Below are 26,579 nucleotides of genomic sequence, written 5' to 3'. Positions count from 1 at the left end.
CTATTCATTTGACAGACAGAGATCACAAGCAGGCAGAGAGGCAGGCAGAGAGAGAAGAAGGGAAGCAGGCTCCCCACTGAGCAGAGAGCCCGATGTGGGGCTCGATCCCAGGACCCTGGGATCATGACCCGAGCCGAAGGCAGAGGCCCCAACCCACTGAGCCACCCGGGTGCCCCCAGGTCCCTCCCCTTTTAACTAGGGCAGACCTCATACCAAAAACTCAAAAGAGCAGTTCTGATTCTCATTTGGAGGTACAGTGCCCTTCCTCTGGAGACCATGATACCTGGGTTTAATAGTGCAGCCTTACCTCCCTCCCCACTCTGACATTACATATCTATTCAGCTGTACCTTGGAAAGAAATGAGTATTTATTGAGTACTTATTACCTACCAAGTACTGTATTCTTAGTCCTCACAAGGACTCCCCTGCAAGAAAAGTGTTATTCTCTTCCCCATTTTGTATATGAAAAGACAAGAGACCCAGAGGGCCTGAGTAACTTGTATGAGGTCTTACAATTAGTCAATGAATACACAGCAGAACCCACGCTTACGGCCAGGCTGTTCTGAACTCTTTCTAACCAGACTGCCTTCTCCTAGGGTTGTGTTGGTTTGGCCTCTCAAGGATGAGTGGACCCCATTCCCCACGGAGGCTCTTCAAGAGGGCTTTCTTGCCTCTTACCACAGTTCCATCCACGCAGCACCCTGTCGATGTCCAAAGGCAAAAAGAACTAAGAGGCCACAAGTCATGCCCTCTTCTCTGCTTGTTAAGTAGAGTCCATTTTTCCCGTCTAGAACCATGCGGCAGCCTTTCCCCTTGCTGTTAATACAATTTTTATCTACTGCATTCCCACATTTTATAAACCAGTAGCAGAGCTCCCAGGACCCCTGAAATACCATTACCATACAGGGAGGAGGGGTATGAACTAGCAGACCTGGGGCAAGAATCCATACATTTTCTCTTTTGATTTGTTTTATCCTGGGAGGTCACCACCTTCCCCACGAGGCAACCGGCTTCCAGGGGCACCGTGACACCCCCAAAGCAACTGCACAACAATTTATACCAGAATAACTGCGCGCTTCCCTCTGAGACATACCGACAAAGGAACAGGAGGCTCAGGGAAATGAGAAAGAAAAAAGCCCCACTTCTGAGGCCAGTGCACCACAGAGCAACCCAGGGAGGGAGGGGGATATTGTAAGTGAAGATCAAACAAACTTGTAAAAGTGGACTGGAAGCTGCACAGAATGACTTGAAAGGGTCATGTGGAGGCCCAGCAAAGATGGGGCCTGACAAGTCCCCTCCGTGCGCTACTCCAGCTGGGAGCCGCAGGGAGGGAGGCTGGGGGTCGGCAGCACCAATTACGGGCACATGCAGAGTGAGGGTAGTTCATCTGTTTCCCCCTATGGGTTCAATCCACTGCAGAGTTTTTATTGCCGGTTTTATTGTGGTAACTGCAAAGAATGAGGCATTGTCTAGCTGGGTGGAGTCTATTAGGGACCGATAAAGAAGAGGATTAGTTCATTGTCACGGTCCTAGGAGTATTTCCAGACAAAGGAAACACTATTATGGGGAAGACGTAGCTCTGCCCTCCCCCACATCCTCCAACTGGGCAACCAGAGTCAGTAGCTCAGGCCATGGCAGTGGTCCTCCTCTAGCTCCCTTTGCCCTTGGCCAATAAGGAATGATATGATATAATACAGGGTGTTTAACTAAGGGAGCCGCAGGTGCGGATTAGGTATTCCAAACGCTACCATCCTGCATGTTAATCCCACCACAGCCAGCCCACAGAGCCTTCAACAATAAATCCCTCCAACATTAAGAGACCCCATGTTCATTAGGGTCCTTTTCAGCTAGCCGTGACAAAAGCAAGGGTTTCGAGGGGCTTCCCTGGTTTAATACAGAAGGAGCCATGCTGATGTGACTAAATGTGGCAAGCAGCCTTCTTGGCCTCAAAGGATAAAAGAACAAGATGCTTGAACAGGAAAAAGAATCCCTAGATGTCATTTGCTCTGTCCTGGCTGTTCTAGAAGGATATGCAGATCTGTGTAACCTTTTTACACATCTGGCTCCCAACCACACATTAATACCTGCTGCCAGAGCTTTCAGACTTACTTTTTGCAAAGAGCTGAGAGATGGTTTTTCTAGTATCCTCTGATCCCTCATATTCCTTCTCCGCAAGCTGCTTGTTGGCAGTCTCTAGACGCTCTGTGGAATTCAGAGACAATCAACAGGGCTCCATATACAAATTTCCAAGCACATGGTGTTTGCTCTCTAAATACTGATCTTGGGCAAAACAAGCCTGCTTCTTCTTGTTACCAGGGAATAGGTGACACAGACACAGATTCACCAATGTGGAGCCCCAAACCAATCTAAGCCATGGTTGGGAAGGAGGAGGTGAGCACTTAACACTTTCACCCCTCCCTCACTAAACCGAAGTGCAAAATTCTTAATTCTAATGAAGGAATCTATCCCTGAATACATGACATATTTCATTTGCCAGGAAAAAGAGCATCAAAGTTATCATGATGTCTTTAAAATCATGTAACATCAAAGCTAGAAGGGGACCATGGGCAGTATCTAGTTCAGTTGTCTCATTTTATCAATAAGACATTTTAAATTCAAAGACAGAAAATAACATTCCCAAGGTCATCAGTTTTGAAGGTGATTAAGGTGGTCTTTTCTCACCATCTCCAGTATTATCATGTTAAGGTAAAAATAAAAGGAGTGAGTCCCAGAAACAACAGAGGACATCACTATTTCAAGCTTGCATGGCCAAAAGACAGACCTCTGCGAAACCTAGAAAGGAAAGAGGCAACACGGATTGTGGGGACAAGCCAGGTGGATCCAGGAGTCCTGGGGGGATACTGCCTGCTTAACACGTCAGCACATCCCACTTTCATGAAGCAAGTTCTGATGCCATCCCCAAAACCTAGCCTGGTCTATGCCCTGCAATTGATTGGTCATACTAAGTACTGGGCTGGACAAGCCTTGAGAGCCCCAATGTATGCTCCTCAGCCCTTCCCTTTGCCATCTTGGCCAGTGCTTCAGAAGTGAGTCGCTCACCTCTCAGATCCCTGTTGAAGTCATGCATCCTTCGAATTTCACCCTCAAGCTTGTTTCTCATGGCTTTCTCCAGGGCCTCTCTTTTGGAGGATGATTTTACAAGGTTCTCATATGCCTCCGACACACGCTGGATTTCTGTCTCCACCTGGAAAAGACCGTGGGGATGGTAGGAGCTCAATGGAATAGATGGTCTGAAAGGATATATGCAAATCCTTAATGACAGCTTCTCCCAGGGCTTTACAGATGGCTAAGAGGCCTGCCTAACAGATAAGAAAAGTTTCCCAGAAGAATTTCTTAAAAAAAAAAAAAAAAGATTTATTTATTTAACTTGAGAGAGATCTATTGCGCATGCACAGGATCAGGGGAGGGGTTGAGGGAGAATAAATCTCAAGGAGATGCTGCACTGAGCACGGAGCCCCACGGCGGAAGCGGGGTGGGGTGGGGGGGGGCTTAATCCCAGAACTCTGAGATCAGGACCTCAGCCTGTCGCTTAAACCAACTGAGCTCCCCAGGCGCCCCCAGAAGGATTTCTAAAGTCAATGTTCAGCTAGCTCAGCAACCAGCTCAGGGGGTCATGAGAGTTCCTCAGGTTCAAAACAAATACGGTTTCTGCCTTCAGAGAAGGTGGTAGGAGAAAATAAATTTCATAAGTACAGTTATAAATGATTTTAATTTCTGCACAAGAATTTTCTTAATTTTGAAAATAGGATTAATAATGTATATAATATGTCAATAACATTATTTCAGAGTGTCCAGAGGGCTTTCACATGTTTATTTCTATTTGCCCTGCTATCTGCCTTCACAGGGACACCGCTCCCCATTTTAGCACAGGGAAAAGTGAAACTGACCTTTCTGAGATCAAGTTAGTGGCAGAGGCGAACCCTAAAAACTCGAAATCTCGGCCTTATCCAGTGGTTCAGTTCACTCTAACAAACCTTTACCAAGGGCTAAATATTTACAGAGATCTTTAAAATACCCGTGGGGGCAGGGGCGCCTAGGTGGCTCAGTGTTTTAAATCCTCTGTCATCAGCTCAGGTCATGGTCCCAGGGTCCTGGGATTGGGTCCTGGGATCGGGTTCTGGAATCGGGTCCCACATCAGGCTCTCTGCTAAGCGAGGAGCCTGCTTCCCCCTCTCTCTCTCTGCCTGCCTCTCTGCCTACTTGTGATCTCTGTCAGATAAATAAAAAAAAATTTTTTTAAATTTTTTAAATACCCGTGGGGTATGTAGGCATGAATGAGGACATTACTGTTTCCCTTAAAGGAGCTTTCAATCTAATCAAGTAAAAGAATCAAGAGAAGGATGCGTTACTCAGAGCAGTAGAAGTAAGTGCTACAAAAGTACAGGGAGGAAGAGGTTACTCCTGGTTGGGGTGAGGGGAGAGGAGACCAATTTCAGGCATTTTGAGTCAGATCCTAAAAGCTAGGTCAGATTTCAATGAGCAGAGGTGAGGGGAAGGGTATTCTATTCTGAGAGAGCGAATGCATTCCCAGAATGACCAGTAGTCTCATTTGGCTAGACTCTGTGGGGTACAAAGAGGGAAGCTGGTAAGATCTGGCTGTAAAGATAGACTGGAGGCAGATCATAAAAGCTTTAATGCCAGGTATTTGGACTTTATCCCATAGTCAGTGGGAAACCAGTACAGATTTTTGAACGGAAATTCACGATCGGAGTTATGTTTTATGATGCCACTGCAAATCTTATAAAATGGGGGGAGAAAAATAAAACATACACACAAAACCTCGAAGGGAAAGGGTCTTGCCCCAAATCAGCGCGAATCGAGAAGAAACTAAGAAATTAGACTCCAGAGTCTTTCTGTAACCAGTACAGCTTCATTGCACATGAAATAACTACAGAGATATTTGCATATAATTTGTATAAGATAAATAAACCCTGTGGCCTACTCAGCAATTTGCAAATTGAATTTGACTCCTGCAGCCATTCTGCATTCCTTCTCAGTTTCCCACTAGCCTTCTTAACAAAGCTCAGGGTACTTTATGGGGAGAACTATCAGGTCCCCAGTGGGAGACTGGAGGAAAGGTGGGGTTACCGAACAACTCAGATTCCACCTGCCCAGCTCCAAAATTATGCCCAAGGCAGGACTGCCTGCAAACAAATGAGGCTTACACCACAGAAAAGAGCAGGCTCCAGAGTGTTTTTCTCCTTGCAGATGGCACCAAGATAGCAGCACAGAAGGTGAAAACTGGTAGTGAATGGCATTTAGAGACAAGATCTGCAAGGCCTGGGCCTGATAAAGCTTTTGCATGAAATTCAAGTGCGGGGTACAGAAAATAAACATTTCCATTTGAAAGAGCAGTCTTGGTATTAGTCTGAACTGGGCAGCCTTTAGACGGACAGCAAGGCTTTCCAGTTCCCCACAGAATGAATGCCACACCTGGAAAGCAGGCCCTTTGCTCACCTTGTTCAGAGTACTATTCCGAGATCTGTACCAATCTTTCTCTTCCCCGCCCCGTGTAGAAATACTGTACCCTCCAAAAGGGCAAGTTTTACATCTGTCAACAGGCTCTTCCAGGAAAAGAAGTCATAGAAAGGCAGACCCACTGGTTTGGTTGGGGATGGTGGTGGGTTTTTGTCTCATTATTCCCCTCATGAGCCTCGGGCCTCCGTATCTTTTTCTATCACCAGCTGGTATCTCCCATATCTCCCTTTTCCTCTTCTAACCCCACTTAGGCCTCTAATCCACTGCGGCATCGGGTCAGCCTTCACTTTCCCCAGCACTCAATTACACTTGGTGGAGGCATCTTGGCCCTCGCTGGGAACAAGCAACAACGAACAACGCCGCAAATCCTGTTCCCTGTCACCCACCTTCCTGATTCCTGCATCAGAGATGGGGCTGGAGCCACCCTGAATAGAGTTTGGGGAGGGGTGTCAACAGTTAAACCCAATCAGCCACACCAGGCCAGTCTGCTTTTAGTGCGCGAGTAGGATTAATGTGTTGCACCGATGTGATTTGGGGGTGGGGCATATAGTTAAATGAGAGGAAGCAGAAAATGGAAAACTGGGGGTAAAGCCACAGAGAAACAGTCCTCTATGAACCCCAACATACCCCACCCAGATTTGGGCACACGGTGAGGGTGTTTCTGTTACATAAAAATACTCAGCTGACAGTAGGCCCTCCTTTACTTTAGGACCCAGATCTGGTGTTTATAAATTCTCAGTTTCATTCAGGCCCCTGAAATTTCCACTCCTGGGTGTCTCCTAAGGACAGAGTTGCTGAACAAAACAGGGCAATGTACCCTCCCTCCCACACCTTCACCCTCACCTCCCCGAACAGTTCACATTGTCGGGAGATCAAACCACATGAGATCCACAATGACAAAAGCTGCAAAGAGGCTGCCAAAGGTATAACCCTATTCAGGGACAGCCACTGGAAGCCAAGAGCTAAGGTTCCTAGGTTAGGGCACTCAAGAGCTAAAGTCCCAGCTAGAGGAGACAAGAGGGGCCCAGGGAAGAATAAGAACTCTATGGGACAGACACTCCTTTTCCTACTTCCTCAGCCCAGGGCTGTCACCTGTCACCCAGCTGTGGTGCTAAGCCCCTCCTGCCCCCCACACACCAGAGAAAGACAGCAGATGTTGAATGTGAGCTGCAGGGAAAAACCAAAGCAAAGAGGAGGCAAAGAAAGAGGTGTTGAAAAAGAGTTACGATGAGAACTCCCACTTGGAAAAGTGTTCTAAGCCCTTTCCAGAACAAGGCAGAGCACGATCAGTGGTGATCGTGAGTGAGCTGTTTGTGGGAATTCAGTGGTGAGATGTTTGTGGGAATTCTCTAATTTAAGATCCAAATTTAGTTTAAGACCCAAATTCAGTTACGAGGGAAAATATAATCAAGACAAAAGGTCTTTAGGCTGGCAGGACCCTCACCTACACAGGCATTGTCAGTGTTCTTGACCCTAAGAAGTTTCTCAGCCTTCTGGAAAACAATTACGTTTTCTTTAGGGCTATGGTATCTGGGAAAACTGTACCAATATGTTCTTTTCTCCCCCACATAAATGTAAAATGTGACTCCTCCTGGGAAGACAGGCTTTTTTCCAGTTTGGTCCATATCTAACCTTCAGATACAAGACTCCAGAAGACCCGAGTATAAGTCACGCAGGCACCAGCGAGTGGAGACGTACATCTCTAGGCAACACGTGACTGAAAGAAGACTCTGCTAGCCCGAAACGGAGGCCTCACCTTCTGCAGCCGCGCCACCTTCTCGTAGCATCCTTCCAGTTCCTGCCGCAAGTTCCGGTTCTCATCTGACAGGATCTCAACCATCTGCTGGGCTCGGGAAACGATGGCAAATGGGTCTGCTGGCATTGGCTGGTAGGAAGCGGAGGACTGCTGAGCCCGAGGCATAGCTGAATAGGGCTCGCCGGCCTGCTGCTGGTGATGGTGGTGGTGCTGCTGCTGCTGTGGCTGACTCAGGCTGGGCTGAGGGAGCCGGTAATGATCGCTCTGGTGAGCCGGGGTCGGGAGGAAATGCTGCTGAGGCCTAGGCAGGTGAGCTGAGTGCTCTCCTTGGTTTGGGACCAACGGGTGTTGGGCAGGAGACAGTCTCGTGGCTGGTGGAGACTGCAGCAAGGACAAGGAACCCCCAGACGTGAGGGAAGAAGTAGGACTGTGAGGCCGTGAGCTCCGGGCCGACAGTGGTAATGAGATGTCCTGCGCCGGCCTGGAAAACACGGTTTACACGCTCAGGTTAAGCTTTCTCCCGTGGCACGGGGGGGGGGGGGGGGGGGGGGGGGGAGAAGGGCATGAGAAAGTGAGATGAGGAGGCTTCCGGGGCCCGCTCCCCGCCCCCAAGGAGACCTGCAAAACGAGGAGCAGGCAGGGTTAGACTCGGAAGTCTCTGCAAAGAGCTCCACAGCCCTTTCCAGGCCTGACCCGTGAGTGACTGATGGAGGTGTGATCCCACGGAGGATGGAACCAGTTGACCTTCAGGGTCGCTTGGTGAAAATCTGAGTGACATACATGAGTCTTCCAGAAGGTAATTTTCACATCATTATTTTAAACAAAACCTCTGACATTCTGTATGTGGTCAGCACATGTAAAGGGTCAAATTCAGAAAATGTGTTCCACTTGCCCACAAGGAAATGGCAAACCGCAGTCAAAATTAGTCCCCTGCTCGCTATTGGCAACTCTCTTTCATAATTCATATATTCACAGAAAATTACTTGAGGATGTGTAGGTCCTTATTATGTTAGAGACCAAATAATTATTGTTGATTACACTTAATAATTGAATAAGGTCTATTAGCAGTGATGATACCAAGAATTGGAGAGGATTTACAGGCAACACTGTCATACTATTTTTAATGACCTGACCACAAAATGTAAGTACTGGAAAAGCCTTCAAGAAATCATTTAATCCACTCTGTCACTGGACAAATGAGGAAATTGAAGTCCAAGAGAGAGGAAGCAATCTGTCAGATATTACAGAATGACTTATTGGTAGTACCAGGGTAGAACCTATGCCCAAATTCCATTTTTCTGCTCCTTCCACTACCATAATACATTGACTTCCACACAAGGATATTCAGATCCCCAAGTGATTTCTTATAGAAAGTTCCAGAAAGAGAACTTCGGTACATTGTTTAATATGGCTCTCCCATTTTTGTACCTCCTACTGGACTGTAAGCCATTAAGGGAAATAAGGACAGTATGTAAATGGATCACTTTCACCATCTCCACCATCAGCAAGAATATTTGGAAGTATACACTAACGACGAAAAGCTTGTTCGTCCCCCCAGCCCATGCCCAACTAACCTCATATACTCCCACATCCTGTGGATGCTTGTCCTACAGTTGATATTTCTCAATCCAGGGAAGACAGATGGCTAAGAGCATGGGATTTGGATCCCAATAGAATTGTGAGACCTTTTCTACTGCCTACTGGCTGTGTAACCTTGCTCATGTTACTTAATCTGCATGAGCCTGTTTTGTTCCTGAGGTCACCGATGAATTACAAAAATACTGGGCTCCTCTCATTTTTGAGCTCTACTGGAATTACAAAGAGTCCCTTATCTACCTTCCAGTAAGATAGGTTGACCCTGTTAGGGATTTTACTTATGGGATATTCATTTAATCGTTGCACTACATTGCACAGAATACATGGTGGAACTGGGACAAATCACTAGGAGCAATTAACTTTTAACTTGCATTCCAGAAGCTAGAGCACATCCCTCCCACATACATTTCAGTTATCATTATTGTTCACATATCTATCCCAACAAGAGATCCTCACTGTAAGGGCTTTTTTACGGCTACAAAGTCACTCCAAACACTTACATACCCCAATAACCCAGATGCTTGCCAGAGCCCTCAAATCTTCTCAAGCCCTCAGTTCTGTATCTCAGTCCCAGGGATGCCTCTGTCGTACTTCTACTCTTACAATTCCATATACACAACACTATCAATAATTGCTGAATACTGAAGAGGGCATGCGACCTATTTGTGGACAGAAGAATTTACATGATTCCCATTATTACACCTGGAAAGTTGCTACTGTATATTACCTTTCTTTGGAAATGTTCAAAACACTTGTCCAATCAAAAGCCTAGGAGCTACTTATAAATTTATTTGGGGAAGTCTTAACCCATTTTCTGTACCGTGGATCTTCAGTTTCCTTAAGGGTCAAATGGACACTGCGCTCTTTCTCTTCTTTGAGTAAGAACTATTATAATTTTTATATATCCCTAGAGTTAAAATATTATGTACTGGATTTGTTAAGGCTTTTGGATCTCTTGGGCAGAAGAGAGGGGCTTAAATTTCATATTCTCCAATCCAGCTCTGAAAATTAAAGGGGAAAATGGCCAAATTAATCTTCATCTTTGTTGTCAGGATTTGGAAATCCCGGGCCTGGGAAGTAATTCTCTTTTAAAGACTGAATGCCCAGTTCTGAAATGCGCTTCCTCCCCTCAGCTCCTCTGGGCCCCATCAGCAGTCCAGCCTCTCTCTCAAACAGGCTGGCCACTGGCCTCCCTCCTGCCTGGAGGCTGATAGGCCTTTCCATGCCCTGGACAGTACATGGCCTCCCAGGGGCCTCAGGAAGGAGGAGACCACAAGGTCTCCAGGAAGAGGTCTCTGGAGTCAGATAAGCCCAGCACAGCAGTGGCTCTGGGCATGACTCTGAGCTCTACTTAGAGATAACAGAGACAAGGTAACTGCCCCTCTTCGGCTCCCCAGCCTGGGAAAGAAAGCAGATTTCAGCGCACTATGATGTTGGGAAAACCAAGGCAGTCCGTCCCTGGCAGGTTTGCAAACATGAAGCAAGGCTTGGGCAGTCACAAAAGGAGAGAAAGCCCTCCAGCCAACCAGCTCCATCTGGGCTCCAGCATCCACCCACCACAAAAAAAGCAGGACTGTATTAACACTCCTGTGAAGTTCCCCCCGAGAGGAGGGGACTGAGGCATGGCAGGGATGCAGAAGAGGGTGGGGGGGCGAATGTCAGAGGAAGCAAAAGTACATTCAAGATGAAATAATAAGAGTAATAGTAAGGACAGTAGTAATCCAGGTGGCAGCTGGGTGAGTGGCGCGCTCCCTAAGTGCTTCAACGGCACAGCAGTGTGAATCGCTTCCCGCTGACATATTAACCAGGAACTACAAGTTGCCAGCAGACAATAGAATCACGTGATTCCCGTGGAAGCCCTGACCTGCCTCCGGGCCTTTCCCTCCCTTCATCCAGCTCCTTCCCAAGACAACCTGGGTCCCTGGGACTGGGTGGAAAAGGGGAGGGCAGGGCCTAAACGCAAGGCTGAGACCAAGGACCAAAATCAGCATCCTTCCCCAAAGCGGGGGAGGGAGGGACTCCTTCTCGAAGACGGCCTGTGAGGACACAAAAGGAAAGCAAAAGCCGGTCCATGGAGCTGACACAGCACCTTCCACCCTGCCACCTCACTGGGAGCCTCTGCCTTCCTCAGTCACACACACCCCCCGCCCCCTCCCCACACCCCCACACCCCACACAATCCTGGCCCACACGTGTGCAAACCCACACATGCACACTCTCACCAGAGCAGGTGCCACCAACAGCCTGGAACCCAATTTATTCTCCCCACAGAAACTGCCTTTCCCAGGCTCTGTGACCGTGAATCTGTGAATCCTGGAGAGGGCTGCAAATTCTTGATTGTTTCTCTTGCACAACCAGCTCGGCTCTGAACTACAGAGTTAGGTCACCCTTAGATTCCACTAAGAAAGGATTTCAAGAAACCTCAGATCTGGGCAGGATTTCAACAACTGAAAGGAAGTGGCTGCTTTACAAACAGAAAGGTTTTAATTTTTAAAAGCAGTTGATAAATGCGTAAACCCCAGATGCAGAAAAGGCTCAGCACTTAGAAAGACAAAGCTTCAGAAATTTTTTTAATTCTTCAGATGGCTTGGCCTTGTTTCCCATCTGGAGTTCTGGGCATTCAGGATATTTATTTTTCAAGCGGGGAGGAGGGCACAGGGAAGATGAAGTAATAAAAAAAATTGTTTATAACATTTTGTTAATTCTAACAGCCAATCTCTAGCCTTTCACTGCACCTCTAAAAGCAAACAAAGGTTTTCTGAACAGCAATTTGTTCAAAGAGTTTGCTGTGCATTCTTGATCTGTAATTTATGGATTAAGAACTAAGAATTTCATCGTCTAATTGATGTTAGCGGCAGTTACTTGGAAAGGTACTCACAAAGTGTCTAGCAAGTTGGTTCAAGGAAATAAAGGAGGAAAAATGTGTCACCACCTAAAAGCAGTCCATTTCTGGAAAGCGGTTCAACTATTTCCCCTTACCAGTAATTTGTCAATAGGTGCCACTCCCTCACCCCAGGTCCTAAAGAAATTTTATTGCCAGAATTTGTCTGATGCAGACCCAAACTTCACACAGAGCATCTTCTGATGAGGACCATTTTAAGTCTGATTATTCACCAAGCATATCAAGTACCCTGTTCCTCCCCTATAGAGGGGAAAAAAAAACTACAGAGCTAACCTGTGTATTAAAATTCTGCTCAAGAGAGGGGAATCAGCATGGGCTCTACTGCTTCTGGGGATAGGGAGAGAGCTCCATAGATAACATGGGAGGGAAGAGAAGCTACAAGTATCTTCCTGTGAAATATACGGAGCTAAATTTCTCTGGTGGCTTAATCAGTAAGGGAAGAAGAAAAAATCTCTTTGGGCTCCTTATTATTTATTTAGGCAGATCAAAGGGCTTTTCCATCTAGCTTCAAACACTGTGGGAGTCATTTCAGATCACAAACAATACTGGTGAATGAGTTCTGAAAATAGCTTTCCTCGGAAGGCGGGCCTTGCACTAAGCGGGGCTTTGGATTCTGCTCCACACCCCAGCCAACATACTCCCCCTCCCACAAGGCAACAGACGTCAGCCCATCCACATAAGGGACAGAGTCCCACAGACTCTTCCGTGCTGAAGGGAAGAGCAAAACAAAAATCCCCAGCTTCATTGACATTTTGCTGGCTTGGATGGGTTTCCACTAAGCTAAGCAGTCCAACTGACCAACCCCTCCCTGGGTCTTCCGTTTCATTGGGCAGATGGGAATCGGGTTCTTGCTCTCATTTAAACGGGAAGGGCCCTGTCTGTTACCCCATATCCTGTTCTAAGACACTTATCAGAACTTAGGCTCCTGCCCTTTGAGAGCTGTATAGAAGGGGTTGAAAAAAGTTAGGATATCAACCTGGGTTAAGAAGAAAAAAGTCCTAAACTGGCCAAGTTATGGGTGGAGCCCAAAGTGAATTGCTTCTGGCTATAAAACAGGACCTGGAGGGGGCAAAAAAAGAAGTACCAGGAAATGCCAGGTGCATTCTCTTACCTTCACCCTAGTTGACCCCCTGACTGCCTTCTCTCCTGAGTCACCCAATGAACTTCAAGCCAGGCGGCTCTTTCCCAAGTAAGTGAGGAGATAGGAGGTGAAGAGTTAGACATCAAAGAGATCACAGGCCTAACCTGGGAAAGGGCCCCCCTAGGTGCAGGGACTTCAAACCTCACGGTCACCCATAATTGTCCATGGTAACAGGGCAGGAATGCCACACAAAACTGCCATCATTCTTGGCCATGGTCCAAACCTCCCCCCTGCCCCATATGCTGAACTCCTACCAATCAGAGACACAGCCCAAACAGTAACAAAAGAAACAACAAACAGAATCATGGCATCCTAAGGTCCAGTCGACACAGCGAGGGGGGCACAATGGGCCTCTGAATAATGCAAACGTACATTTTTTAATAACTGGACAATATGAAACCGTCCTCCTGAATTAATGACACGTGGTAAAGAAATCATGGGAACATGATTCTTTCTGCATTTTTGGCAACTGACTAAAAGTTCTATGTGACATGATGTCGCATAGATGTCACAAAAACGTGACAGGCAACTAACAAACGCTCTAAGGAAGAAAGATGAAACAGTCCAAAGTTCATGAACTGCAAGGACATCAAAGGCAAGTCACATCTGAACCTGCACATATCCAGTTCCCCCCACAGTACTATCTAGGTGTTTGTTTTGTGTCCAAAAGAATCATAGGAATTCTGCAGAAAGATTCATTCCTAAAAGGAAGTGAAGAGAGTACTATGGAAGGGAATAACTGAAAGCGATAGGTTATTCCAGATTGAAGTCCAATTTAATTTGCTTCTGCTCCTCCAGGAAGGGCTTAACAACTCAGAAGAAGAGCCAACACTGACCCTTCCTTCACAATCCCGGGAGACAGGACAGCATGTAGCTGTAGAAATCAAGACTTGCGCTCCTGTTCATCCATTAGGCAGTTGGGGCCATGCTCAACCTATAAGGTCAAGAGAATGTTAATACAGCACTAATTATGGCTGAAGAGGCTAGAAATCCAGGTTGGCAGGAAATTTACTAAGCCAGGGGCCAGCCATGCATTGCAGAGTTTGTTATACCAAACACCTGCCCATTCCTTCCCTTCAGATTCCCAACACACAGCAGAAGCTGGGTGGGGATGCCAGGAAATGACAGAAAGGGAACTCTCTTACCTGGCTGCTCCATACTCAGGGGGATGCTGATACCTCATCAGTTGCCCCTCTGTTCTCCCTGGCTGGTTCAGACGATGCTCACTATAGAAGTGCCCTGGCTCTTGGGGCTTGCACACTACAGATTGGGGTGGCATGCCCTTGAAGGGATACTCTGGTGGGGGACCTCGGTGTTCCATGCCCTTCAGGCTATGCTGGCTGGGAGGTGGCCCCTGGGCCTTGTAGAATTCACTGGAACTTGTGGGAGTCTTGTAGAGGTCACTGGGTTGTGGTGGGGAGAGGGGAGCGCTGGTAACAGGTGGATGGGCCTTAACTCCACTGGTGGCCAGTGACATCTGCATTAGTCGTTCACTCAAGGAGCGGACATGTCCTTGCTTAAGGTCTCTGAGTCCTTCATCCTGGTGCATCTTCCCAGGATTGAGTCGCTGAACTGATGGGCGTCCCTCGGTCCTCATCTTCTGGTTGGTGACTCCGGTGACATAGAAGGCAGCTCCAACACTGGCATGCTGTTGGCCCCGAAAGTACTGGGACTGGACCTTGGCTTCTTCATAGGTTGGGAGTTCTTCATTATTCTGCATTCTAGGGGAAAGCTGCTTCTCCATGATGATGTTTTCTGTCTGGATTTCCTGCCCCTGGGGTTCTTGTCGAGCAGCATGAGCCACAAGCTGTTGGTGGTGATCTTGGGGACTCAACACATCATTCTGAGGGCCTGGATTCCCACTGCTACTGGGGAAAGGAGGGCCATTCCCTGTGGCTTGCTGGTGTATGGCAAGCAGGTTGCGATTCTCATTAGGATTGCCATAGCGAAGCTGCTCTTGTAGCAGACGCTGCAACACTGTGGTTCCTCCACTTGGCTGTTCTTCAGAATTTCTCATCTCTATTGCTTGTGGTGCCTTGTGAAGAGAGAGAGAAATTGGGCACCTGGGCTGCCCTTGACCTGGGAAGGGGAAACAGGAAGCTTAACACCCAGTTGATGGATAAATCATTTCTTCTAAAGGGGAAGAAAATGGTATTTGGGGGTGAGGATTCCACTCCAGAGACAAAGGAGAGAATTGAACTTAGAATTAATAGGTTAATTGTTTGGTGACTCCTGGTTCTAGCATTGATATGATGAGGAACATGGGGACGTAAGACCTCACTGTTTCCTCTTTTGCTTTTAGCATGGGTTAAATATACAATCTTGATTTGACTTCTGAGAGAACTGGGGAGACCTGGAGCAGTCAGGTAGGGTGACCAGAGAGGGCAATTTTCCTAGGTCCTTACTCAGAAAGTTCACCTCTCTGTATTCTATTTAAATGAAAAATCCAACTCTTAAGGCCATGACACTGGGGGCAGGCCAGTAGGGAGAATTTACCCTACAGGCAGGATCTGTAAAGCAGGTCATCATGTGAAGGGAGCTACAAAATGCCAAATAATCACTAAAATAAGTAAGAGGTGAAGAGAGCTTGGCTTGCACTTAGTGGAAATGATCCCCACTTGATGCAAATCATTTTCTCTGATCTCATAAAACTTTGAAAGATAGCCTTTTTTTAAAAAAAAAATCCTTTTTGTATTGTCCATTTTGGATTCTCTTTGGCTTAATAAGAGAAGGGCTTGAGATAACTGCTACTGACAAAGTTTCTCTTTCGGCCATCCAGGAATAATCATTGAGTTTTGGGGTTTTTTTTGTGAGGTTTTTTGCTGTTGTTCTTGGCTAGGAGGAACTTAAATGGAAAGCCCTCTTTCATTTGAGGTGTGCCTCTGACAGCATTTAGAAATTGAAAAATAAAAAGGTCACCCTTCTAGAAAGGGTCCAATTACCATATCCCTCCCCCTCCACCACCACCACCACCACTAATTCTTCTTAAGGAAGAAATATGGGTTGAGTGAAACAGGTGTCGGTGGTAAGAGACAACTCAAGATTCAAATTCTAATCATGATAGTGGATTTACAGGGTAACCTAAGCAACTGATTTCTATTTTCTTGTCTTCGATTTTCCCGCCCGAGAAATTAGTCGTAGATGACCCCTCTCTCCTTCTCTTTCCCTTTCTCTCTGCATGGTATCGGACACACAAATTCATCATAAAATCATAAAATCTCATAAAATCCATAAAATCTTTGGACAGAATCTGTCATGTGAAGTATTGCCATTCAGTATTCACGTTCAGTAATAAAAGTTTTACTCTAAGGATCTTAAGCGGTGTTGGAGCATGGGCATAATGTCACAGAAAAAGTCACAATAAAGGTCAACCTAGCCAGCCTCGGGTTCTTAGATGAGAATTCTGGAATCCTGGCTCCCAGGCTCTGATTTCTATGATAGTAAACAGCCTCCAATCTCTCTGGAAACATGACCCCTTTCCTCTAGTTGTGCAGGGAATGGCCAGAAGATGTGTATGGTAGAGAGCAAAAGGTCATCTTCTCTGCTTTTTTGCACTTCTTGCATGATTACTGCTACCTGGTCTCAAATTGTTCTAGGGACAAGTTGACCCCACAGTTAACCTTCCAAAAGGCCCTTTTTAAATCCCATTCATCATATTCTCTGAAAAAGGGTGCACCAAAGGGCCTTGTGCTCTCCCTCCCTCCCAGTGACCATCTGGGACTCCTGTATTTAAACTGTCAGACTGGGGTTTTCTGATAGGCTGACAAGCAGAACGTGTAAATGTCTTTTGGTGCCTTTAAACTGGGAAGATGACTACTAAGCTAACCTTCCTCTCTCAAGAAAATGGGAATGGGAGCCTGTGTGGTTGAATCACAATCACTTGCAAACCCATCCTACAAGGCAGGGAAAGAAACCCTGACATTGAGCGGCCCAGGACCCTGAAAGTACACCACCCCCTCCCAGTCCACACCCGCCCCACCCTGCACACACACAGGCTCACACACACGCAGAGGAGCACACAAAGGCACGTGTGTGCACTCACACACACAGACTCACACACACGAATGATCCATACCTATTTCTGCTTTCTTTTAGGCTTAAAGCCTTGATCAGGATAGGGAATTCTTGCTTATGAGCAGCTCCAGAAACCGCAACGGCAGATTCCCTCTCCCCTAACACTCAGGTTCAGGGTAAGCGCCGCCAAGAGTCCAACCACTGGTCACTCTGAAATGTTCAGGAGGGGGAGGGAGGGAGAAATAAAAACCGTTCACCAAACCAGTCTTTCCAAGGGAATGACTTCACCTCCCGTGTGTTTGCCTTTTACGTGAGTGACAGAATCCATTTCCATTAGGACAAAAAGAAACCTCACTACCAGCAGCTGTGTTCAGGAGGTCACCCAGTTTCCAGAGGATGGAAACGTTCAGGTCTGGGACCGGAAAAGATTGCTCTGTTCTAGCCTCGCAGCCCCCAAATGCTGCTGCTTCCACTCTGAGTTGAAATGGGGGATGATGACAAAAGACATAACCCATGTCACTTGTAAGGTGCGACCTTGCAACTGCCACCAGTAGCAGGGCACATGAGTCAGGCTCACTCCCCACATCTTGGGAGGGAAGGCCAGGATCAGAAGACAGGTTTTAGGTTAAAAAAAAAAAGGGGGAGGATGCTCCATAAAGCTCCCGATTTAAGTGCCACACCTCAGATGGACAGAGGGAAACCAAAACTTCTTTTCCACCAAGTCATTTAAGTATTTATTGCATGCTGGCTATGCCAGCTGTTCGCCAGCCTTGTGCTAGGCACAAAGAAGGATACAAAAGACACACAACAACTGGTTCCTGCCCTCACAGAGCTTACAATCTAATTGCAGGCCCATTTATTCTTACTGGAGAAGCAAAGGTGGTTGTTCTTCTCAACACACAGCAGCAACTCTTCTGAGGACAAGATGCCTCCCTCCACTTGCTTTCTCAGCATTTCTACGGCCCGGCCCAGGGCATCTCCCCAGAAGTAAACTCCTAGACTCACACGATAAGGGGCTAGATGCAAACACCTGCCAAGGTATGGATCTGTGATAGTCTTCCTTTCTAATTACTGCGCCTGCCCTCTGACAAGCCCAGTAGGGCCAAGCAAAAATGGTTACGAAACCGAGGAATTTGTGTTTAGGTGAGATGCACATGATCCCCACTCCTATTTTCTGTCCCAGACTCACCATGACTCACCCATGTCACTTAAAAGAAAGGCTTTAATCCACATTAGAGATGCCATTTGAAGAGCAAGGCAATGCAAAGGAAGCCCACAGCGTCTCTGTATTTTGGGAGCCTGTCCAAAACATCCAAGTTAAAAAAAAAAAATCCACAAAACCACACAGTGATTAATTTAACGTTATTTCCTTGCAATGTTGCCAAAAATAAAGTGAAGAGATACGGAGTGAGCAAACACGGAAATTTGTCTTTCAATCTTGTTTTGGCCCAACATATAATCTCAATCAAAAGGAAAATCATCTCCAATCTGCAAGGTGATTATTTTAGGGTGTCTTCCCTGATTTCAAAGCAGAGGAACAACTTCTAGTTGGAATCAAAGCTGGACTATTAACAGAGTGTGGTAAATAACCACCGTGCTTCTATTGTGTGATTCTGAACAAAACAGTTGTCTTTTTTTTTTTTTCCAACCAAAACATGCAGAAAACAGCCTTAGGCCTTTAAACTCGAGCCCCTGGCGAGAAAGCACCATACAACTATTTTCCAGGACAATTTCGATTCTTCATGCCGATTTTGACTGCCTTGTTCCTCATACCTAGCTTCTTACAAAGAAAACTTTCCTTGCCCAACATCTCACTCTCTTCCCTTAATTTTGTTCCCTCTTGTCCATATCCTTTTCAAAACCCAAATCACTTTATGTCAACTGAACAGAGATTGTCCCTCCCCACCACCCCAGGGCCCTGGCCTTTTCCATTTCTATCTAAAAGAGGAAAAGAAATCAGCCTTAGAAAAAAACTTTGCTGATTCCTCTCCAGTACACTGATTTTTTTTTTCCTTCAAGAACTTATGTTTGTCTACATGTTAAGAGTCACATAAGAAGGAAAACACTACTCCATTTATTTATTAGAGAAAGGAAGGGAAAAGATGCCTTGTCTCATGCCAAGAAGTAAAATAGTATGAACTCCACAACCTTCAGTCTGCCCGCAGCTTTAATCCCGCCACTGCCAGGGTTCTGACGTCATCGTCAATCAATAAAATAACCTCATTTCCCCTGGACAAACAGATGGTCTCCGAGGACATTTGATATGGGAAGAAAGGCTTTTCAATTGTTCTCTCTTTAAAAATACATTTTGAATCTATATAGTCATCTCTTGTGTAACAACAACAGGGCAGCAAGGCCAATCTAAATTCTTACTATACCCGCAATCATTGGCCTCTCCCAGTATACCTCAATTAAACCCAGCTCTGGTTAAACCGAATCACATGAGTGAGAGCCCGGATGTTTCTCAAGCTACGTCCCAGAAAAATCAGTGACAAGCTGACCAGGATAGACCAAATTCCCGCCCTTTGAATAAATGTGAAATATGCCTGGAAGACCTTCTTTTTATCCTTTCTGCCTCCTCTTCCTAATCTTCCCTCAACCCTCACTCTGCCAACCAAGATGAAGAACCTAAGTCTAGGAAACCTGTTTCTCTGATAAATCTCCATCAACTTGTTCCCTACAATTACTTTGAGCTAAATGGAAAGGAGCCAGCTCAAAGTTTCCCCTATGTCTACATATCTACGTGCATATCTATTTGTGCAGAAAACACACATGCACGCGTGCATGCAAAGCCTCCCACAGAAAGAGGCAAAACAGCCTTCTGAATTGTCTCACATCCTCTCAGGTTGGTCCAGGTTTAGGCCTGAAGTGTCCTAGAGAACACCTCGCTTGACAGTCTTCCCACCCAGGATGCTAAATCACTTCCTCTGGAAGGTAAGAAATAATAATCCCTGTGCAAGTTATCTCTAACCTTTCAATGTGTGACAGGCAAACAGTGTAATGTCTATGGTTAAGGGCCTGGGCCTAGATTCACACTGTTTAAGTTCAAATCCTGGATCTATGGCTTATTAGCTGGCCTCATACATTTCTTTTGATCTCCTTAAATCTCATTTCATCATCTTCAAGATAGGGAGAACAGTGCTCATACCTCACAGTGTTGTTATAAAGATGAAGGGAGGTAATTCATGTAAAGTGCTAAGCACAGAGCCTGGCACAAAGTAAAGGCTCAATAAAATCTATTGCTATTATTATTTCAAAGTGGCCTTTTTTTCTAGAAGACTATAGCAATTTTATGAATTAAAGTTTTCTTTAAAACCTTTATTTGCAACTCAGTCTTTGTGCAAGGGTTCTCAGATCAGCGAAGGTCAGAACTGAAAAGACTCTAAGGAGACCATCGAGTGGTCCAAAGCCCTCTTTCTATATATGAAGGTGCCAGAGCTTAACAATGGTCAGAGCCTGGGCCAGAATGCAGGTTTTATGACTCCCAGGGCAACAGTCCTTCCACTATAATATATTATCTAGCATATTAGTTTGTACACAGAAGATGCCTAATAAACATTTACTGAATTGAATTGACTCTGGTTTTAAGAGACTATAAACCTGGCTCAATGCTACCATGTTCCAATTCCACCAGAAGCCAAATGTTAACAGCAGGAGGAAAAATTCAGAGTTGAGAGAGAGAGATGTGTGTAGCTAGAAGCATGGCAGAAGGACCTTGCAAAATCTTCCTTCTTTAGGCCAAGATTTGTAGGTGGGTCAGAGAGTAACATGAACCTCCACTGATCAATGTCTCCAGGCCTCCGTTCTTGGTCCCGCCAACATCAAACCAACTCGGAACTTGCCCTTACGTAAGTCCAGCACTAAGAAAAGGCATTGAGTTGGTCCTGCTTCTTTGCTTCGAGCCCTACCGCTATCTAGATTATGTTGGAAGATTATTTTAAGAACCACAGCAAGGCCTTGGCATTTCCAAATCATACTGACAGTGTCAGGTATCTGTTTCTGAGATGGTTCACTCAAAGGTGCAGCCAACTGGATCCCAGTTTTACTTTTCTGTACTCTAAAGCAATTAACTTGAACATGTTAATAGGCAACCGAGGTGATTAACCCTGAAGTGTACATGAGCAATGACGTATTGAGTAACAAGAAAAATCCTGTTGCCACCACACCACCTCCCTCCACACACACCCATTTCAAGGGAGGAAGAGGCCCGTCATGACATCCCATGTCTCCTTACTTCAGAAAAACGATATGCAGTCCGTGACATCAGACTGAGCATAAACTGAGACAAGTTCAGGAATATGCCTAGAAGCTGCCTGCTTTACCATTTTCCGATCTTTGATGCTACACTATTCACTTTTATTTTTGTTCCTACTTTTATAAGTAATATAAACACAACATGCAAATATCTATAATGAAGAGGAAAAAGAAATTGCCCAAGGTCCCAGCACCTCAACCTAAACGTTGTTACCGGTACAGATTATTTCTTTTATTCCTCTGTGTATTTGTGTTTTTACAAAGTCATGAAATATTGACATATATATAATGTCGGATCCTACATCTCACTTTCTCATAAGCACTTTCTCCATGGTATAGACAGTCTGTGGTGTAGACTTCATAAAAACATCCCAATGACTGTGTAATAGTCTGTGACAGGAGTGTATCAAGATTCACTTACCCATTCTCTACTTATTAAGACATTTAAATTGCTTTCAATTTTGTGCTAGTCTAAATAATGTTACGAAAACATCTTTAAGACTTAGCCTTTTTCAATATTTTGGATTGTTTCCTAATGACAGAATCCCACAAGTGAAATTAATGAGTCAAGGTGAAGGAATGTTTTTTAGACAGTCCACTAAAGAAATAAAAGCAGCAAAACACCAAAGCCCCACAAAATCTCTCCTTCATTTAATGAAGAGTTCTCCTCTCCCATTTTTCCACCAGGGCAGCGCAGGACTCCTGGGAGGGAAAGAAGCCAAGAGAAGCACTGTAGTATCCCAGAGACTTGCGAAATGGCAGAGTGGAATGTGGGCTCCCCTGTGAATCCAGCTTGCATGCACTTGCCCCAAATTGCCACCCGGCCAAGAAGCTAATTAGTAAAAGCATCAGGTGGGTGAGAACAGGTTCATGGCCTATAATGGCTTATATCATGTTTCATTTTTGCCCTTGGAAAGATCTGACAGTCAGCTTGAAGACATTCAGTTCTAGTGACCCCACCTGCTACATTCTGAGAATTAAATCTGTTAGTTTTCAGACACCAATCTTCCCTCTATTTTAAAGGGTATCTTTCTGTATAGAACTAAGCATACATGACCAATGAGCCTGTGTGTGTGTACCTCTATTTTCGGCCACAGTTAAGGTGGCACATTTAAGGTCAGCTCTGTTTAATATTATATGAGTTATGTGGCACCGATCTGAAATGGTCAACGTGTTATAGACAGAGGTTTATTTGCAGACTCAACCATAAGAGTCATCCAGTGCTGAACAGAGAAGGCAACAGGCTTAGCAAGCGCAGACACCACAAGGCATTTCTTTCCTGGGCTGCTTAGTCAGTTCTCTCCTAAGAGGCCAGGTCCACTTGCCACCGAGCCCTTGGAGGTTTCTCTCTAAGCCTCCTCCATCTTGCCTCTGCCCTCAACTCTGCTCAATTTGGAAAATTAATTCTCTCTCCTTGATGGCACCCTGGACTTTGTACACAGCTCAACTGCAAGACAGTCACACACACACCATGTAGTTTCCACAAACATTTATTGAGTGTTTGCTGTAGCCAGGCACTGTCTAGGCCCTAGGGTGGATTAAAAAAAAAAAAAAGAAAGAAAGAAACCAGAGATCAGTCCTCAAGAAGCTCCCAGTCAAGCAGAGGGGGCCCAATCCAGCCAGAAGCTCTGGCAAAGCAGAGAACCCTGCCAAAAACTCTGCGCGCCCCCCCCCCCCAGCAAAGCTTCCCAGAGGAAAAGACCAAGGAGCTGAATAGGAGACATCTGATAACCAACTTGTTGTTGAGGAAGTTGGAAAGGGAAGAGCCGAAGATAGGATGAGATAGATCTTCTGGAGACATTAGCATTCGGATAACAGGTAAGGTCAAAGAGTGGGTTAGAACAGGCATGGCAGGAGGCAGAACAGGAAGGATAAAACTAAGGAGGGACCTCTGAAAGAAACCATCATTCAAGGGTCAGATACTTTGTAATTGTGGTAGTGAGAGGGAAATTTCTTTATTTACCCCAGTGCTTTGTACCCCCCACCCCATGCCTTCAATCTAGACGATGGAAAACATGCTCCAGGGACAGAAGTCTGCAGTTACAATGCAGAGAGGGAGACAGAGCCAGAGAAAGAAAGAGAAAAAGAGAGAGAGAGAGAAGTTAATTTTGTCTTCTAAGCTTCTAAATACCAAGGCAGAAATCACTCTGCTAGGTTAAGCCAGATAATGGAAGATCTTAGAGATCACGGGTTGGGTGAGTGATTTCCCTCTGTATCCTTCCCAACAGCTACAACGTTAACTGGTACATGAGATACCCAGAAGAACCGCGCCTATTGAGTAAATCACAACTTCCCAAAGACTTTGCTGGAGGCAACAGCAAGACAAGACAAGGGATAAAAGACACAGAACAGCAAGAACAATAATTCTGTTACCTTTAGTTTCTCAGCTTTTCTCCTAAGGAGACGAAACCTCTTTCACTTCCGTTATCTTATTTGTCCCTCTCAGCCGCTCTGTGAGGAAATAGAGGCAGATGTGATTGATTCTATTTTACAACTGGAGAAGCTTTAAGACCAGAACAGATAGCTAATGATAACTCATTTGACCAAGGTTTCACCGTAGCACACTTGTGGGGCCAGGATCAGAACCTGGGTCTGGTGACCTCCTCCCCTCTGCAGAGTTACTAGACACAAATTCCTGTGGACTGGACTCTCCATTTTTTAAGGAGGACTGTTCACAAGAGAAACTCGTTAGGAAAGCGAAATTCTCTCAGGACTCTAACAGTACCTTGAGCAAGCCGGGGCACTGCACCCATAAGAAAAAAATCTAAGACTTTTCCTGTACCGACACTGGAATGGTGAGCTATAATTTGCAGTGGTGCTGCACTAAAATAATCAGGAGTTCCCTGTTCTGCTGCACCCCTTTCGAAGGGAGCCCCATCTGCCTTCGGTCTGGTTTTTGTGTCTGAGTGGGGCTCAGGTGCTGACTGCAGGTGTGGCATCCAGCAGGTGCATGGACAGGAGCCAGAGTTTCATATCTTCATACCAAAGGGCCTGAGTCACTCCCCAAAGGCAGCCCCTCCTCCTCACACTGACTTGCAAGCCCCAAGAACCTGTCTTGACCAAGTTGCCACTGCAAAACTAAATCTAGACTCTGACTTTCAAGGAAGGCCTAGGGTAAAATCAGTGAAAAGTACAAATCGTATAACTCAGCCAACTGAAGCTAGTGTAGGCATATGCCGCAGGCATAGCGTCGGGGGATATGTGTACAGAATGACTGTTCCCCTGCTAGCTATGGAGAAAAGGAGGACCACAGCAGGCCCATGTTATGTATTTAGCTAGAGAGTACTTAATTCTATTGGAAACGGCCCTAAAACCTCACGCACAAGTATTCATTCCTCTAGAAAATACAGAGTACGGTAGAAGGAACACACTAAGAATCCTGGACTCCAGTTCCCGTCAAGACCAGTCTCCTTCAGGCTGCCAAGAGACAACCACTTAGCTAGTCACAAAAAGTACCAGGTCAAAAAAGTCATCACACTGCCCTCATGGAAGCCCAACTGAGAGCCTAGGGCAGACAGAATGCTCTTTGGGGATAGAGGGGGTCATCCAAATTTTCTTAGCTGCAAAAATTGTTTGCTTTTAAAGAAACAATCTGCCTGCCCCAAAGACACACACACACACACACACACACACACACAAAGAGCAAAGAGAAATTAATTGCAGGGGGAAAAAAAACCCCAAATGTTAACTTAATAAAATGGCTTATTGTCATTCATCATATTTCTCCAATTCATATGGAAAACTCAAATTAATAAGCTTTGGTTTACAGCTGGTGATCCCAAAAGTAAAACTGGTTACTGAACTAAAATGTTATCACTGTATATAAACGGAGTGAAACAAAAATCTGAATTGAAAACCTAAATGTAATAAAGAGGAAATTAAACTTCTTCAAATAAGGCTATCTAAATAATTTTCCCCATCTGTGATTTTTATCTTAGTTTGCTGTCACATGGAAAGAAATGCCATTAATTCAATGCAAATCCTACCCCTTGAAAACAACCAAAATGAGTAAGTGATGTACTAATTAGCTTCCTAATGGGGAAGGTTTTAATTGAACCTTCATCAAAGTTTCCAGGGCAACTTCATAAAAGGATGTCAAACCTGGCCCATATTTTTATCCCCTTAAAAATAATTCTCAATGCACAGAAACACAGAAAGCTTATTTCTCTTCAATGCTGTTAACACTCAGGCCACTACATTTTCTGATGTCAGCAATCCCCTTCCCACAAATATTCCAAGTATGCACCACCGTCATTCTCCTTTCAATTATGTGGTTTCTCTGCTCCTTTACTGATTGAGTCCAGGCCTCTTGGATAATGAGAAGCATGTGCAGGGAAAATATGCTCTTAAAAAACACATACATCAGTTTCATCTGCATTTTGAAGGGGGGAGATCATTTGTCCATATCAAAAGGATCAAAATGTGAAGTCTGCTATGGGATATATAAAGCAAGAAAAAGATCGGCACCAATGCCTAAAGTTGGGGGGGGCAGTTATGGTCATCTGAAGCAACACCAGTAAAAATAAGGGAGACCCCCCAAAATCCACCCTTTCTAGCTTGGCCACATGTATATTTAATGTTATCTTAATGTTGCTTTGGGGGGTATTTGAGTTCTGACATACGCATGGAAATGAGCCACGAATTGTACAGCAAGCATAAATATTCCATCATTAATAAAAACCAGCTGTGTATAAAACACTACAATGGCTGAGTTTCAGTTACTGGCTATCATCAGTATGTGTCACAAGCAAATATTACTCAAAACTTTCTCCCTTAAAACACACACACACATTCACACACAGACACACGCAGAAATTTGTTGTACTCTTTTTAATCTTTTGGAAGTGCTCTGAAGAACTCGCTGATCTCTATGGCACATTTCAACTAATGTCTCTTTTCGAAGCGATTTTTCATCACCCTGGAAGAGGCCAGAGTCCTCTTACTAGAATTTCAGCTTACCACATAGAATGAAAATGTTTAATTGTTAAGAGCCAAGAGGGTCAATAATACAAATGTTGGGATGATCAGTTATAGTCAGTAAAGGCAATGGAGCACCAAAGGGTGTGACAGGTTATGAGAGAGCAAAGCTCATTAAAACGAACACCTGCTCAGGACCTTATAATAAACGGGCTCTGCCATCATGCAAACACCTTTCATCCAATGACCTCGAAGCATGTGTCCAATATGAAGCATGCCTAGACACCTCTGTGAAGTATTAATATCCCTGCTTCCCAGAAGGGTAACTGAAGCTCAGAGCAGCTAATTCATTTACGCCTGGTCACATGGCAAGTCAAAGAGGGTTGGGCACAGAAATCATAGACCCTGGCTTCAAGTCACACAGTCTAATGGTATTTCATGCAGTTGCGGCAATAATGAAAGTGACTTTACAAACGTCAAGGGCAGCCTATAGAGTTTAAAA

General features: G+C 45.3%; 1 protein-coding gene across 2 annotated transcripts in view; it reads right to left on the bottom strand.

The window, feature by feature from the left end:
* The window catches only part of AMOT (angiomotin), a 60,148-nt gene that overhangs the window by 28,404 nt on the left and 5,165 nt on the right, over positions 1 to 26,579 (bottom strand). The window contains exons 2-7 of one of the 2 annotated variants that reach the window (XM_059385347.1): positions 23,534 to 23,611; positions 16,968 to 17,116; positions 14,038 to 14,971; positions 7,255 to 7,735; positions 3,060 to 3,204; positions 2,109 to 2,201 (exon numbers count right to left, since the gene is read on the bottom strand). In XM_059385347.1, coding sequence (XP_059241330.1) covers positions 2,109 to 2,201; positions 3,060 to 3,204; positions 7,255 to 7,735; positions 14,038 to 14,909 — 1,591 coding nt within the window. In that variant the 5' untranslated portion in view covers positions 14,910 to 14,971; positions 16,968 to 17,116; positions 23,534 to 23,611. The remainder of the gene's footprint in view (positions 1 to 2,108; positions 2,202 to 3,059; positions 3,205 to 7,254; positions 7,736 to 14,037; positions 14,972 to 16,967; positions 17,117 to 23,533; positions 23,612 to 26,579) is intronic. The other variant, XM_059385348.1, reaches the window with a different exon arrangement.

The sequence above is a fragment of the Mustela nigripes genome, chromosome X (genome assembly GCF_022355385.1).
Source record: "Mustela nigripes isolate SB6536 chromosome X, MUSNIG.SB6536, whole genome shotgun sequence".
NCBI classification, from domain to species: domain Eukaryota; kingdom Metazoa; phylum Chordata; class Mammalia; order Carnivora; family Mustelidae; genus Mustela; species Mustela nigripes.
This window is presented reverse-complemented; position numbering and strand designations above follow the sequence as displayed.